The 17,140-nt window shown below is 40.6% G+C and overlaps 1 protein-coding gene across 3 annotated transcripts in view; it reads right to left on the minus strand.

Moving 5' to 3' along the window:
- Positions 1 to 17,140, minus strand: part of ADAMTS9 (ADAM metallopeptidase with thrombospondin type 1 motif 9) — a 167,724-nt gene that overhangs the window by 126,431 nt on the left and 24,153 nt on the right. For all 3 annotated transcript variants that reach the window (XM_045990179.1, XM_045990178.1, XM_045990177.1), the window contains exons 4-10: positions 11,038 to 11,327; positions 8,530 to 8,613; positions 8,312 to 8,427; positions 7,386 to 7,426; positions 7,173 to 7,278; positions 2,464 to 2,610; positions 1,077 to 1,218 (exon numbers count right to left, since the gene is read on the minus strand). In XM_045990179.1, the coding sequence (XP_045846135.1) occupies positions 1,077 to 1,218; positions 2,464 to 2,610; positions 7,173 to 7,278; positions 7,386 to 7,426; positions 8,312 to 8,427; positions 8,530 to 8,613; positions 11,038 to 11,327 (926 nt within the window). The remainder of the gene's footprint in view (positions 1 to 1,076; positions 1,219 to 2,463; positions 2,611 to 7,172; positions 7,279 to 7,385; positions 7,427 to 8,311; positions 8,428 to 8,529; positions 8,614 to 11,037; positions 11,328 to 17,140) is intronic.

The raw sequence follows: 17,140 nt of genomic DNA on the forward strand, positions 1-17,140 counted from the left end.
TGACAATGTGATTAGATGATATGGAACCAGGCAAGGGTTGTTTTCAACTAATGTTTTGCCAACAAGATAGCACAGGTTAGAAACCTATATTCTCTGTATGTATATATGTATATGTATATGTATATATGTATATGTATATGTATATGTATATGTATATGTATGTATATATGTATATATATATGTATAGAAATCTATATTCTCTGTATGATGATTGATAAAATATTCCAAGGGCTACAGAGAGCAGCCCATGGGACACATTTCTATGTCTAGCAGGACTTCAGGTGGGGTAAAAGGGTGATTGATGGTTGCTATCATGGGAAACACAGAAAGGAATATAATCTGGGGAGAGTTTCACTTAAAAATTTTATTATTTCCATGGAATCAGTGTACTTCGCAATTCCCCGGGTACTTCCAAAGTCTCTCCCACCAAAACCACCAACCGGACACCCAAAGGAAGAGAATGGAGTACCTCAGAAAAGCACATTTTTGTCCATTTGCCTCCTCATAACCACTGGGTATCATTGGTCCAAGTGCCCACACCATACACATTAAAATATCCCACACTCTGGGTTAAGCTATCTATTGCCAGACATGATTTCAAGCCCCATGGGGTCAGAGGGCACAGCCCTGACAAGCTTCAACAGGGACCCAGGTTTGTCTCATGAATGACTTTTACCAAATCTAGAAGAGTCCCTGTTATAAAGGTCATCCAGACAAGTCAGTGGGGATGAAAGGAGCCAAGGAGAGGAAAGGGCTGAGCTATGCCACTACTGGCCCTTTCACCCTGTCCTCTCCAAACCTCAGTTTCCCACGTGCAAAATGAAAATGATAATGACATCTCCCTTTTGGGCCGTCACAACAGAGAAGTGAGAATGTGCAGGTAAAGCGCCATTTAACAGCGAGCGCTGTCACGGCGGATCGTCATCGTCCTTACGTCTATGGTCATTAATGGTCAATGGACCATTCTCCACTTGGCCACCCGTGGTTTACGTGAGAGTGAGAAGCCCGTGGGAAACCATGGATTAAAAACATCCAGAATCAATGGACAGGGGCAGAAGTGGACCCCAAACACTTACCATATATGGGCACACCTGAGAACCTGGTCCAAAAATCAATTCACATTGTTTATTCACGTTGTACAGGAGGCCTGGCAGTTGGGGAGGCAAAGGGTAGGATCTGGATTCAGGTTCATTAAGCAAACACTCGCCGTAACCAGTGCTATGGAAAGCAGAAAAACACAGATGGTGAGAGCCGCGACGAGAAGGGGCTGTCAAGGGGTCCAGACGAAAGTGAAGGCCATCCCGCCATTTTAAAGGTAGAGAGGACAGTTCCTTATCGCATGTGCTTTTATTCTTTACATCCCAGGCTAACATCCAGAAGCGGAAGCTCTATTTTTGGTGTATACTCGTTTGTGGAACCGCTGGCTCTCCATACAACACAGTCAGCAGGAAACATGCAGCTTTTACAGCATTTGTCACAGTTTGGGGCAATTATCTGTCTATGTTTTACTCTCATCTCCAATAGACTGTAAGCTTCTTAGGGGCAAAGATAGCGTCTTTTTCATCCAAGCATGGGGCTCTAAACACCATAGCAACAGGTCTTTGGTAAATGTTTGCTGAGTAGAAGAGTGAGTGAATCAACAACTCTAAGAAGAAACACTTCAGGCCATCTGGTTGGAAAGAAAAACAGCAACCCTCGAGTTCTTTCACTTTTCTGCAAACACTCTTCTGGAAAATTCACACCTGGTGAGTTCTGATTAATAAGGTCCCACTTCCCTATGGCTGGAGAAATAGACACCCAGTGACCTTGGATAATCACTTAACCTTTCGTACATCTGGGAGAGAAGAGCAATGAATCTGTGACACGGGGATATTGTATAACGTAATTGGACCTTTGAGCTGCCTGGCAGGAAGCTTAAAAAACAAACCAAGAGAAAGAAAAGAAAGAAGGAGAGAGAGGGGGAAGGAAGGAAAGAGAGAGACAGAGAAAGAATGTTCTTAATTCAACGACATGGCGGTCTGTGTGATTTTCACCCACCCACATAACTCTCTTTCAGGTCATCTTGCCACCCTCTCCTTTTCGGAGCCAAAATTACTAAGTCAGAACCACAAGAATTCTGTGGCCTTCCCTCATCGTGTAATCACATCCATGGGTCCTCCCCCAAGACCCGAACAGAATTCATAGCTTCACCAAGAATGAAGCCACATTTACATATTCGCTTTAAGATCCCGGCCTTCTCTTGAGCTCAGTCTGTAATCTTCGAAACTCTGGCCAGGAGAGGAACGGCACAGATGTCAGAGAGGAGTTTTTTGTTTTTTTTTTTTTTTCACCTCCTCCCAGGAATGTCAACAAAAATAACAACTCCAAAGGAATGCTTGGCTCTACATTTTCTTTCCCACAATGAGTTCACTACACGGAGACCAGACACTAGAAGCCCGGGCTCAAAGAAAGTTTAAGTCTTACTCTAAAAACTCAGTGATATATTTTCGACTACATTTTGACCACAACCAGGGGTTGGTGTAGAAGTTCAACGTCGGAGCCATGACATGCTGGGGGCTCTTGACTCCCTCTTCCTTGCACTTGTTGTTGTCATCATGAGGCATGTTAAACCTAAGGTCAAAGAGACAAAGACAGGGACGACAATAAATACCAAAGCACCAACTTCTTATCACTGGTTCAAGGAGGCACCTGTCTAAGAGAAAAATGTTAACTGCCTTCTGCATTTTGAATAGGAACCCACATCCTGGGGAGCAGAAGAAAACTTCTAGATGGTTGAAGAGAGAGTGGAGCAGAGAACGTGATTCTCACCCAAGTTAATACTAAGTGCCTTTAATGTATAAAAAATGACATAACAGGGTGCATTATCTGGGTTAAGTGTCCTTTTTTGGAATTGCAGACACTCTGAGCGTGCTATGATGATGCTAGAATACAGTAGGTGGAATTCCTAATAAGCTGCTCAAGGCCAACTTATAGAGTCAAGAATTTGGCAAGTTATGATAACACTGCAAATATAAAGAGTCCTCCAAGTGTCAAACCTTGAAGCCAAAAACTTTCTAATAAGAGGCTCACTATGGGTCTTGGCATCTCCTCCTTTGGGGTCAGCTTGACAAATGACACAGCCACGTAGGTATATCATTATAAAGGTATGGAAAAGTTTGTGCACAATAAAACCCATTAAGGAAAGCTGAAAGCATGGAAACTAGAAGCATGCCAATTCCACCGGCTTATCGCAGATGGGGCAAATAGTTTCATGCTTCCTGCCAACGCTGATTGATTGGTACTGCTTCCTCAAAAGTTGGGCACAAAAGGATTCTTAAACTAATCCAGGTTCTGCCCCGAGAAAAGGCTATGATGGAGTGCCAATGTCCTCTCGGGCCTGGGAGGGAACTCAGCAGCGGCATTAACACATACTTGCCATTCTTGGCTTCAATGGAGGAAATGGGAGGGGGGGGATGATAGGAAGCATTTCTCAGTTCTATGACCCACATGCCATTCTCAGCTCTGGTAATGAACTCATGAACTCAGAGGGGATGTCCTCTCTGGATGCCTCCCCAGTCACAAAATTGGTGCATGTGGCTAATTTTGCATTTAGGGGGGAATCCCCTTCACTAGTTCCTCTTGCAACAGGGAGATCAGCGAGCTAGGCAGAAGGTGTACACTTAGTTCATGTGAATCTGGAAAGCTGGAATCAAAGCCTGTCAAGCCCATTCCATTCATTTCTCCTGGGTTTGGTTTTCTTCTTCTAAAACAACTTGGGCTCTTCAATAATTGCCCCAAGGAATAACTACCAGATGGAAATTACAAGACAGAAAACCTTCATCGGTCTCGGTTAAAAAGAATAGTGGTTCTTCATGCTTAAGAGTCCATTTTCTTAAAAGAATGACTGCCCGTTTCCCGTTCCCGACTGCAAAGTCAGCGTCACACCGACACCGGGAAACCCAACCCATGGAAGATGCTCAAACCATCGTTGTTTGTTTTTCTGTGATGTGAAGAAGGTGTTTACTCATCACCCCAAACATGCCCAGATAAAATCAAGTTTATTTCATCAAACCAACAGAGAACTTCTTTTCATTCACATGTCAGGCACGTTTGCTCACAGCAGGGGCTAGACTGTAATATTCACTGAGCACTTTACTAAAAAAAAAAGAACCGAGACTTTTTTTTTTTTGCATTCACAACATACCAGGCAATGTGTTAATTGTGTTAGATGCTTTATTTCATTTAACTACCTTATGTGAAAAGTGCTATTATGATCTGCATTTTATAGATGAGAAAACACGAGTCGTAGAGCGACTGAATTACTTGATTAAGGTCACAAGGGTGATGGGGTGAGGTAGCTGGGATTGGAAACCACTCCAGCCTGATTTTAAAACCCCTGTGTTTTGGAATACATATAAAGCATATTCCCTCCTATTAGGCAAATTGTGGAAGATTTTCAGGAAGATTGTGTAAGAATCTCTGTATCCAGGAGAGATTCAGTTACTTTCCAAATTCCTTCCCCCACTCAGATTTTGTGCCTCTGGAAGCAGGTATGAGAAGGTAGGAGCTGGCTTTTTTTGGTCTTTTTTGTTTTTGAAGCATCCAATGATACTCAACAAATACAAGATCGATAGCTTTTTTCCCCCCAGCAGGGTTTTACGTTATCAGAGAGTCATGACTATAACAATTTAATGTTTACATCTTTAAGAAGTTCATTAGAGGGGCGCCTGGGTGGCTCAGTGGATTAAGCCGCTGCCTTCGGCTCGGGTCATGATCTCAGGGTCCTGGGATCGAGCCCCGCATCGGGCTCTCTGCTCCGCGGGGAACCTGCTTCCTCCTCTCTCTCTGCCTGCCTCTCTGCCTACTTGTGATCTCTCTCTCTATCAAATAAATAAATAAAATCTTTAAAAAAAAAAGAAGTTCATTAGAAAATCTGCTACAAAGTACTGTAGCAAATTTAAAAAAAAAGATATTCATACTCCATTAAATATAAGCAAACCTAACTCCGTGAGACAAAGCACCAAAACGAAAAGAATTCACTAATGGGCTAGAAATATACTTTTCGTTTAGCTAATAACTCTCACCATTCCCCAATTATTTCATTTTTAAAAAAACTTCCTGACACGTCTGAGATGAAGTGCACATATATTAGTCCCACCTAATAGTGAGGGAAACAGCATACATTTTTCTCAAACCAAAGACAATGCAGAATTAGCACAATTCCGTCCAGAACTTGAGTATCTGGCTCCCAGTCTCCCTGTTAGAGCTGGTACCCCAATACTACATGGTACCCCAGCATGAACAACCAGACTTGAAGCAATTTAATATTGCTGAGGTCGTTTGACAAGGACATGGTATTTACCATGTGGTGACTATGAAGTTTCAGGGAGCTAATATAAGTAAAAACTCTTAGACCAATGCTAGCGACATGGTTTTTGGGGTGGGAGATGTTTGTTAACTGTATAGTCACACAGCTCAGGCTCTCTGTGGCTGAAAATATTTAGTTTTTGCTAATCAAAATTCTCCCTCTCCTTAAAATGTCAACTTTATAAACCAGCTATCCTAAAAGGAGTTTCTAAGTTCTTGTGAGGAAGAAATTAACAGGATATTAACTATATTTCTTTATAGTATACCTTTCTTAACTGAGAATTATACGCGATGGTTAATCTGTTAATCACACAAACTCTAGCCCTTTGGATACATTCCAACTCTTAACTTCCCTCACTCTGCTCTCCTGAGGCAGGAACGGCTGCCTTGTTGAAATGCCACCCTATTCTTCATGGTCAAATCTATACCTCCTATATAAAGGTCTAAAGGAATTTACTAGACTTTATGCAAAACAAACAAAAGTCCCCCAAAGAGTCTATTAAAATAAATTTGGGGAAACCGAGTTAAAGAAAACTAAGCAGTTTATTTTAATACAGGACTTGTCAGAGCCTTTACTTTATGTCACCGAGCCTTGTGACTCTAAGCAGGGCTAGACCAGGAAGAAAAAAGAAAATTTTTTTTAACTAATTGACTATAAACCTCTTTTATCTGCCTCTCCGGACCACTCTCTTGGAATTGTGCTGGAGCCCTTGTGTATTGGGAAATGCTGGTAGATCAGTTTTCAAACTGAGCTCCAAGAAATCCTTGAGTTTCACAAAAATATTTCAGAAATCAAAAGGAGAGAGAGAGGAAGCTGACTAAGCAGGACTCTGGCCCACCACAACTGCTTAATGAAAGCCATTCTTCTTTTGTGCTATAAATACTGGGCTTTCTCTTTGCAGAAGAGAAAACAGGTGTTTTCTTAAAATACACTTGAAGGTTCCTAGTTTCAAAATATACCTATTATATGTTGAACTAAATTGGAGATGTCTCTCTATATGCATCTTGCTTCACTTCTAGAATAGCACACTGCACATAGGTGCCTTCAAAAAGCATTTGTTGAATAAAAAATTTGCTTAATAGATTATTTGCCTCTAAACAAGGTTAACACAGGCATATAAATCAATATACAACTATATCTGTGACATCTTTTGTGAAATTATTTTTATGGGTAATTAAATCATTCTAAAAAGAAAACAATACAGATCCAAAATCAGAATAATTCCTTGGTGAATTTACACTGTTTCACCCCACATTCTAGTTATGCCCTGTTTCTAAAGAATAAAAAGGAAAAGCCAATTTCATAATAAAACTAAGTGACCATAGTTAGGAAATGTTTTCTTCTCTGTATCTTTTGCTCAATCTCTTCTCTGAAAGAGGGACCTCACTGCACCCAGAGGCTATATGTCTGAATGAAAGCCTTGTCTATTTATAGTCAGGAACCATCTGGATTTTGGAAGATCTTGTGAACCAGGGCAATGAAGGGAGACCCTTCCAGATAAAGGTGTTACTCAGGAAAGTTTCCTAAGCTAATGGATGCCTGCTTCAGTGGTGGGCTGGAAAGGGCTCATTCCTCCAATTCCCAGCAGGAAAGGAGAAGACTACATGTTGGATGTTGCCCAGAAAATGTGTGTGGTTAAACCCAAGATGCACGTCAGCTATGGGTAGAGGGGGCGCTGCACCACTTGGCTTTCTAGAGCCAACTTGTTTTGAGGTTCTTCAACCCTGAAATTTCTGTTATGACTCCAAGGGGATACTCCCTGATGCAAAGGAAGAAAAGTTGTAGGTCACTTGAAATCAAATGAAAATGCAAAAAGGAAACATACACATGGCCCAGCTCATGGGCTATTGTGAAAGCCGTACTCAATCCGCTGTCTTCACTAATAGAACAGCTTCTGTAGGGATCACAGATGGTACCCAGCTCAGCAAGACCTGTTCAAAGGAAAGCAAAGAAGGATTTACTTGAAAAAGCAATTGTGGCTTGGAACAAAAATGCAGGAAAGTGTTGTAGCCATAGAAGAGAGGCACAGGAGACTCACCTAAAGTGTCACACTTGTCATGAGCTCTGCAGATATCCTGTCTGAAAGCAAAACAGACTTAGGGCCATGACAACATCAAAGAGTAAATGGTCAACACAAGTAAACATTGACCGTCTTCTAGACATTCACAACAGCGCCCACTTGCAGGGGAAGAGGTTACAAAGACGAAACTGACGAGGCGGAGAGTTTGTAACTCAAAAAAGCTTGGGAACCAGTGATATAGGGATTAAAAGCTACATCAAGAGGGTTTCTTCTGCCACAGGAGTAGCTACAGAGTAAGTGAAAAACTTCTCCAATCCTACTGTGATTCTAGTTTCTTCATGAACGTTCCCGAAAAGGCTCTAAATGCCTCTCACATCCGCTCACCTACGAGTCAGTGACCGTGACTATCTCCAAGGTGGCCAAGGGGAATTACAACCAGGACTACACTCTTCTTTGTTGCCCTACACGGCATTTAAAAAACCTTTGAGTTTGTCACTACCATGTAAAAATTGGAAGATTTCACTTCAAAGAAAAACTCGCATTTCTGACTTTTTGCAAAATTACAGAAGTTGGCGACACCAGACGCCTTCGTGGTATGGTAACAGCCAGCTCCATCTGAAGAGTAGCTGCCTTTCATTTAACGGTGTTTACTATTGGGCCCGCCTGACACATCCATTGCCTTCTTGGCACCTGTTGGCTCCTGTTTTGCAATTGGGGTGACTTTGCTCCCCCAAACCCAGAAACATCATTGGTTGTCACAATCAAGAGGAGAGGCTACTGATAGGTAGTAGGAAGAGACTGTAGATGCTGTTGAACATCCTGCAATGCACAGGACTAAGGGTTTGGGAACCTTATGCAAAGGGCTGGCTACCAAGAATACATGACCTCGTCCCACCAACGTGACCGGAAAACCGAAAGATTTGAGGAATGAGAAATCCATATACCTTGTTACAAGAACAGCAGTATCATGCTGGATTCCACCTTGAGAGTTCTTCAAGTGTTGCCATTGGCAAAAATTTTTTAAAGTTGTCTGGGCATTAAAAGAAATGGAAGGTCCTTCCTAAATGCAGAAAAGAATTATGATTGGCCCATTGTACCAACACCAATGAGATATGCCATTTCGGATACATGTACAAGAAAGAAGAAAAAAAAACTTGATTACCTGTTCATTATGAATCACAACTAAGTTCACAATAACAATATTAATTAAATTTCCAATACTTGGGTCTTTATAGATAGAGGCTACCTGCAACCGAGATAAATTTTTCAAGGTTAATTGTGAACTCTGTGTAAGCAATAAGCAATTCACTTCTTATGCCCGGGATCCAACTCTTTCCATGTTTTCATGCATACATATGCATTTGGTAGGCTCGAATTTGCATTCACCTGACAAACATTTCTTAACACTCTCTTTGAAAAATTTATAGATGGCAGTTTCAGATAAGAATGATTCCTAACACGTTTAAATTTCAAAGCGTTTTCCTCAGAAATTGCATCACCACATAACTTAACAGTTCTTTGGATATTCATATAACACTGGATATTTATTTTTGATCAAACTCTTTCATCCCAGTAGAAGTCCCAGATCGCCCAAGTATGGAATCTCACATTGACCACGTTTGCTAATACAGCTGTTCTTCATGTTTAACTCCCCTTTGTGTGCTTCACAACCTGGTAACCCATTTGGTTTGGTTTGGGTTGGTTTGGGTTGGTTTTCATTATTATCATTAACCGTGAGAGTTAACGTTCATTGAATGCTTATTGTGTTACTAGGTCCTTGCTGAAAATTGCATACACATTGGCATTTGGTCCCAGAGCAAAACTCTGGGCTATCACAATCTTTGCACAACAAGTGAGAAAACTAAGGCTCAGAGGATTTAAGTCACTTTCCCAAGACTATAGACACAGCAGGGCCAAAATGCTCAACCTATATCAATCTGACCCAAAACCCAGGCTCATAACTGAAATTCTTCTGAGGGGTCTGAATTCATGGGCTGGAAACAGACTTGAGCCTGGGCAAGGTGTGATTAGGTTTTCCTCTCCCTCCTCCAGGACAGGAGAGGGCTAGGACCTGGGGGACTGAGCATGGGGAAGGGAGGCGAGGGGGGGAATGCAGGTCAGGTGGGGTGAGGTGTGGGTGGGGAGCACAAGGGACTGGTTGGTAGCAGTGAGGGGGAAAGACAAGGAGAAGCATAGGCCAGGGAGAGGGAAGAAGAACTCTTAAAGCACAGCTCCCAAACACAGCTGCTTTTCACAATCTTTGGGGGGAATTTGTTAAAAGTAGGTTCTGGTTTACATAAGTTAAGGTCGATCTATTGGAATAAATGCTGTGTTGAGTCCTAAAATGAATGAAGGTAGATTGTATGTACTATTATAGAACAATCTCCAACATTTTTAAAAGAAAAGAACAATATGTAAAATGGTGTATTAGAATGTTCTATTTTGGTTTGAGAAATACTGTATATGTGCACATATTTGGTCATGTTGTCCAATATGGTAGCCACTTGCCACATGTGGCCACTGGGCACTGGACATGTGCCTTGTCTAAAATGAGATGTGCTATTGAATGTAAGACACATACTTCAATACAAATACATACAAATTCAAATTCAAATTCAAATACATACATATTTGAAGACTTTGGATAAAAAAAACTAAAATATCTCATCAGCAATTTTTGAAATGACAGCATTTTGGCAGAAATTAATATACGTTATTAAAACTAATATTACTTGATTTTTTAAAAAATTACATATGCGGCTTGCATTATGTTTCTATTGTGCTGGTAGACACATATGCAAAAAAAACTTTTAATGGTAGTTGCCTCTGGGAAGGGGCCAGGGTAGGAAATGACACTTCTTTTTCATGATTAGTCTTTGGTTCTGTTTTTTATTATTTTGAAATTATTATTAATTACTAATTATTATAAATAATGTAAATCTATTGATTTTTTTTTAAGATTTTATTTATTTATTTGACAGAGAGAGAGATCATAAGTAGGCAGAGAGGCAGGCAGAGAGAGAGGAGGAAGCAGGCTCCCCGCGGAGCAGAGAGCCTGACGTGGGGCTCGATTCCAGGACCCTGAGATCATGACCTGAGCCGAAGGCAGCGGCTTAATCCACTGAGCCACCCAGGCGCTCCTCTATTGATTTTTCTATTCGAAGCGAGAGTAGGAAAACACAGAGGGATATAGACCTGTGGGCCTCATCCCAAGGCTACTTAATCAGACCCATAGTTAGCCACGCAGGTTTGTATGTCAGACAAAGAGCATTGGGTTTGGGAAGTGGACCATCTAGACGTCACATGAGTGTCTAAGCCACTTACTAGCTTCACAAAACCATGGGCAAGTGACCTAAACTCCTCTGAGGCTCAGTTTTCTTATCTATAAAATGGGAATGAGAATCCTACCTAGCAGAGCTGCCAGGAGAATTAGCATTGATGTCTTTTAACTAGGAAGCACATTGTCTACAAAAATACACACTCCGCCCTGTCACTGTTATTGTTATGATAAAAAGGCAACCAATATATCATCTGATGTTCTCTTCAGTCACTTGCCTGAATCGTTGAAATGCCAGCCCTGAGAATGATCCTCCAAAGCACGGGGTGGAAACCCATTTCCCAATGGCACATTTAGGGACCTCATAAATCACCTTCTTTTGAATGTACTTACAATTGACATTAGAGTTAAAATATAGTGTTGAAGGTTTGGTCCGTGGTATAAAACCATTTTGTAATCCGCCACCACCATCACTTCTACAAACCGTGGATAGGATAAAAAACGTTTTGTTCTTCTGTGGGTTCTCTTTTCCCTGATGCTGTCCGTCTTGTTACTATAGGCAGAAAGGGCCTTTGTTGTTAAGCTGGCTTTTAATACGGCCACATCTTCAGCCAGGCTCGGCCTGTCTCCCAATCTTCTTGTTCTCATTTTCCTCTTGTCTCTGCTGTGACTATTTTTATGTTCTGTAACAAATCAGAGGGCACGCATTACATTTCAAACCACTTCTCTTTCATATTAAGAATTTAATTTGCCATATCTTAGAAGATGATGCCTCTGCTGTCAAATTATAGACAAAATCAAGTTCTACACACTGTGGACTCTACGGGAGAAACCCAATCTGCACTCGCATCTGAGTGACTAAGGAAATTGTCTAAGTGACTTGAAATAAGCTTCCCTGGAAGCTTCCATAAATACTCACTTAAGGTCTTAGGAAATCAGGCACGAGCTTAAGGGAGACAATTGCCTATGACTCTTTTCATTTGGTAACCAAAGTCTTGCTGGGTTGTAAGTGGTTTCCATTCACTGTTCTTTGCCATAGATACAGTAAGGACCAGCACGGTCCTGAGGTTTGCAGAATAGAAATGGAGATGTTTCCTATACACCACGTTTGATATTTAATGAGCTGCAGGAGAAAGAGGCCTGAGAGGTGGCCAGGCTAATGGACAATACAAAGGAAATCTAGAAAACACATGACAAGGTATTTTTCTACGACCTCATGAAATCACTGTCTTACGTGAAATGTAAGAATAGAATCACTGTTGTTCATTGTCTCTGAATTTTTAATTAATTTAGTTTAGGGCTCAGTTAAGGAAGTTGATGAAACTCAGAGAGGATAAACTGGCCATGGAGGCCACGGTGTGTAATGCCCGATTAGCTCCACTCATTCTGACTCTTGCCTAGCTACATCCTCAGGTCTATACAATCTTGTTGCTCAAAGCGTGGTCCGCGGACCAGCAGCACAGCAGCCCCTACAAGCCTGTGAGGACTGCAGACTCTCCCGCCCCACTCCAGACCAGATAAATCGGACCCTCCAGTTTAACGAGATCTCCAGGTGATTCATATTCATGTTAATGTTTTGAAAAGCGCTAGTCTGGAGTGCGGCTTGAAGCTTGTGTTGCTGGTGAAAATGTTCAAACTCGAAGTCATCAACCACATCATACACCGAATAAGCATGAAGAGTGCCTGCCCAAATAGGCTCGGAGTAAAAACAGAATTTCATCCGTTATCTTGCCTACCATCTCCTAAATGTGTTTTAAAGGTTTAATGCCAGCAGCCTGTAGTCTAAGATAGACCACAGAGTTGTACAGCTGACAAGTATGTTTATCTAAGATACAAAGAATAGAATTTATTACATCAATAACAACAACAACAACAAAGGTTAAGCCAGAGTTGTTTCCTATTTGCAGGGTTCAAATATTTGACCATAAAAACCACTGCTAAACAACCCCTTTAGGCCAGGATGTGTGTTTTGCCCCAGTTGAGCATTTTAGCAGGCGTTAAATACTGAAATCAGTCCACACTGTCATAACTTGTTTTGCAGTCCAGCCATAGCCCACAGAGCTAGCCCAAAGTCTGGAACGCAGTAGGATTCAATATCATCTTCTTTTCTGCCAGTCTCTACCGAGTATATCCACATATGTTATACCCATGCCATATCGGTATTTAGGCCATCCGTTTTTAAGTTATCAAAATGACTATGGAATACATACTGATCAAGTACTTACTATGGGCTAGGCATTGAACTAGGCTCTTTTGTGCATATTATCTCACAATTCCTCTCAAAATGAGAAAATTAACCTCTACTTTACCCATGAGGAAATTAAATCTCAGAGAGGTTGAGCAACTTGTCCAAAGTCACATAGCAGAAAGTGGTGGTATGAGGCATCAGACCTGGGTTTGATTGATGGCCTAAAATGTGCTCTACTGGAGCAAGACTTCTCAAGAGCTAAGGATTGAAATGGGCTCACGGTTTGGTTAAATCTCAAGTGAACTAAAGAGAGCATGTGGATATTTTCACAAAGACCAGCTTTTTACAACAAGTGTTTGGCGGCCATGTTGAAAAGTACATGGTTTTTAATATATTAAGAAACAGTGTCATTCATTTTATGCAAAACAAATAATCTTAACGTCTTCCATAAAGGCTTAATCTAATTGTTATACGCAGTAAAGTTTCGATGGCTTTAAAGTCTTTCTTATTCTCCTACTTTCTATTTCACTATTTTGTGCTCTAATTTTTATTGTTTTCTTCTCTCTGCAGGCTGTAGTTTTGTTTTCTCTTCCATTTCCAGTGTCTTTTAAAAAAATATTTATTTATTACTTGAGAGAGAGAGAGAGAGAGAGAGCACAAGCAGGGGGAGAGGCAGGAGGAGACAGGGAGAGAAACTCAAGCAGACTCTGTGCTGGGCACGGAGCCTGAGCTAGGGCTCAATCTCAGGACCCTGAGATCACGTTCTGAGTGCAAACCAAGAGTTGGATGCTTAGCCAATTAAACCACCCAGGCGCCCCCCTTTTCGACTGTCTTAAAGGAGAAGGTTAGTTAACTGATTTGAGATATTTCTTCTTCTTCTTCTTCTTCTTCTTCTTCTTCTTCTTCCTTTTAAAAGATTATTTATTTATTTATTAGTCAGAGAGAGAGTGAGCGAGCACAGGCAGACAGAATGGCAGGCAGAGGCAGAGGGAGAAGCAGGCTTCCCGCCGAGTAAGGAGCCCAATGTGGGACTCAATCCCAGAATGCTGGGATCATGACCTTAGCTAAGGCAGCTGCCCAACCAACTGAGCCACCCAGACGTCCCATATTTCTTCTTTCTTAATAGAACCATTGATTGCTCTAAATTCCCCTCTAGGCACTGCTTTACCTGCATCCCATAAATTCTGGTATGTTCTATCTTCATGCTTACTCATCTCCAAGTATTTTCCAACTTCCCTTTTGACCTACTGGTTATTTTAGCATGCTGTTTACTTTTCGCATATTTATGAGCTTCCTATTTTTTAATGTTTTTGATTTCTACTTTCTTCCCACTGTAGTCAGGAAAGGTACCATGTATTGCCTCTAGCCTTTTAAATGTACTGAGTTATTTTTTTTTTCTTTTTTCTTTCTTTCTTTCTTTCTTTCTTTATTTATTTTTTCCATTTTATTTATTTTTTCAGCGTAACAGTATTCATTCTTTTTGCACAATACCCAGTGCTCCATGCAAAACGTGCCCTCCCTATTACCCACCACCTGTTCCCCCAACCTCCCACCCCTGACCCTTCAAAACCCTCAGGTTGTTTTTCAGAGTCCATAGTCTCTTATGGTTCGCCTCCCCTTCCAAATTTTTTTTTTTAAATAAACATATAATGTATTTTTATCCCCAGGGGTACAGGTCTGTGAATCGACAGAGACAATATACAGTAACAGTCACCTTACAGGCTAATAATGGCACTAAATTCATATCTCTCAATAGTTACCCTGAATGTTAATGGGCTAAATGCCCCAATCTGAGTTATTTTTTTATTTTTTTATTTTATTATTATTTATTACGGTCTCATGTATGATCTATTCTGGAGAATGTTCCATGTGCACATCAGAAGAATTTGTATTCTGCCATCACTGCACAGAGTATTGTACAGATACCTGCTGGGTATATTTGATGTACGGTGTCTTCCAAGTTTTCTATTTCCTACTGATTTTCTGCCTCCCTGGTCTAACCATTACTGAATATGGGGTATTAAAGTTTCAACAATTACTGGTGAATTGTCACCTTATCCCTCTATTTCTGTCGGGTTTTGCTTCATGTATGTGGTGCTCTGTTAGAATGTGCCTCTATATTCATAATGGCTAAATCTTTGTAGTGAATTGGCCCTTTTTAAATTATAAAACATGTTGATAAACTTTATCAATAAAGTGATGGGAAAGAAGCCAGTCAGTATATGATTCTAGTCAAACAAAATTTCACAATTAGGAAATCAAAAGAGACAGAAAGTAGATTAGTTGCTGGAGGTGGGTGGCGAGATGAGGGGTTGGCAGCTGAAGCCTACAGTGTTTCTTTTTCAAGTGATAAGGATGTTCTAAAAGGGATGGTGACGAGGGTCACCCATGTCTGTGAATACACCAAAAGCCATTACACTGGACACTTGCAGCACATGAATAGTATGGTATGTGAATTTTATCTCAATAAAGCTGTTTAAAAAAGAAAATACGCCCCTTAGTTTGTGAAAGAGAAATACTGTTTACTTAGAGTCTTCTATAAATATTTTGATTTACCAGGTTTATTTGGAAGAAAAGTATACCTACAGTGAGAAAAACACTCAGGAAATGCTGTATTCACTCTTTTTGACCATTGAGGGGGGGAAATACACTCTCAGAGACTCATCAGAGGGGACGTGTAACATGGGAATATGTGAACGGGAATCCAGGATAACTAGATTGACTAGAAACAGGGTTACTTACTTAAATAACAAAGCTGAAGAAATTCAGGCACTGATCACAAAAAGACTACAATTTATAACAGAACAATGCAGGTAAGTTCTAACATACCTGGAGGCCATTTCTTCACTCACAAGTAATCTGTGTATCAAAGAAACAATTCCATCTACTGTAGGTGGCATGAAAAACCAGGAATAAAATTACTTCTTCAGAATCAAAAACAACGTGTTTTGATACATAATACTTCCCGGTGTTTTATCCATCTGATCTTTTATCCTAATGAGTTACTCTACTTTTTAATGGCCCAATTAGCTCAACCAATTTCAAACACATTATCCATTTTAACAGGCAACTTTAAATTTAGCATTAAAAATAGCATGAGCTTTAAAGATTCAGATATTCACAATGGCTACAAATGCATGAACATTGTTTCCAAGAACTGAAAGTACGGAAATTGTAACTTATAGACCTACTCCATTCTCTTGCCTCTGAATAGAATCTGTAACAACAGAGAATAATTTCCACCAAGGGACATACGGTGTTAAGGGAAAAAGAAAGTCATCCACATTTCTCTTTACTGACCTTGGAGCATAACAGAATTCAGGCCAGTGTTTCAAATGGGCAATGTCACTTTGCTACTAATTTTATCAGAACGGGCTATGTAATGAGATGTCACTCTGGTGGAAAGCACAGTACAAATTGTGTATTTTTGCTCTTCCTTTATTTTTTCTTTTCCTCACACACAGCTTTATATATATTAGTACTTTTTAAAAATGTTTTATTTTTTTATTGACATACAATGTATTATTAGCCCCAAGGGTACAGGTCTGTGAATCGTCAGGTTTACACACTTCACAGCACTCACCATAGCACATCCCTTCCCCAATGTCCATAACCAAACCACCCTCTCCCTACCCGGCAACCCTCAGTTTGTTTTGTGAGATTAAGAGTCTCTTATGGTTTGTCTATTAGTACTTTTTATTGAGATATAATTTATAGGGGTTGCTGGGTGGCTCAGTTGGCTAAATGTCCGACTCTTGATTTTGGCTCAGGTCATGATCTTAGAGTCCTGAGACTGAGCCCTGCATCAGGGTCCATGCTCAGTGGTGAGTCTGCTTGAGATTCTCTCTTTCCCTTCCCCTCAGACCTTCCCTGTCCTTTCTCTCTCTTTAAAAAAACAGAGAGGGAGAGAAAATTTATATAAGCACAAAACTCACCCTTTTAAAGGGTATAATTCAGTGGTTTTTAACATATTATATTTTAACATATTCATAAAGTTGTCCAACCAACAGCATTATCTGATTTTAGGATATTTTCATTGCCCTACAAGGAAACCCCGTACCCATTAGGGGTCATTTCCCCCATTACCTCTTTTCCTCTAGCCCCTGGAGAGCACTTGTCTAGGTTTTATATCTATGGATTTGCCTGTTCTGTCACTTCATACGAATGGAGTTCTACAATATGTGGCTTGTGACTGGCTTCTTTCACATTTTATTTATTCACTCTTTAGTTGCTGGGCATTTGGGTCTAACAACTCAGTTGAATAACACTGCTATGAACATGCATGCACAAGTTTTTGTGTGCCCGTGT

The sequence above is a fragment of the Meles meles genome, chromosome 20, assembly GCF_922984935.1.
Source record: "Meles meles chromosome 20, mMelMel3.1 paternal haplotype, whole genome shotgun sequence".
NCBI lineage: Eukaryota > Metazoa > Chordata > Mammalia > Carnivora > Mustelidae > Meles > Meles meles.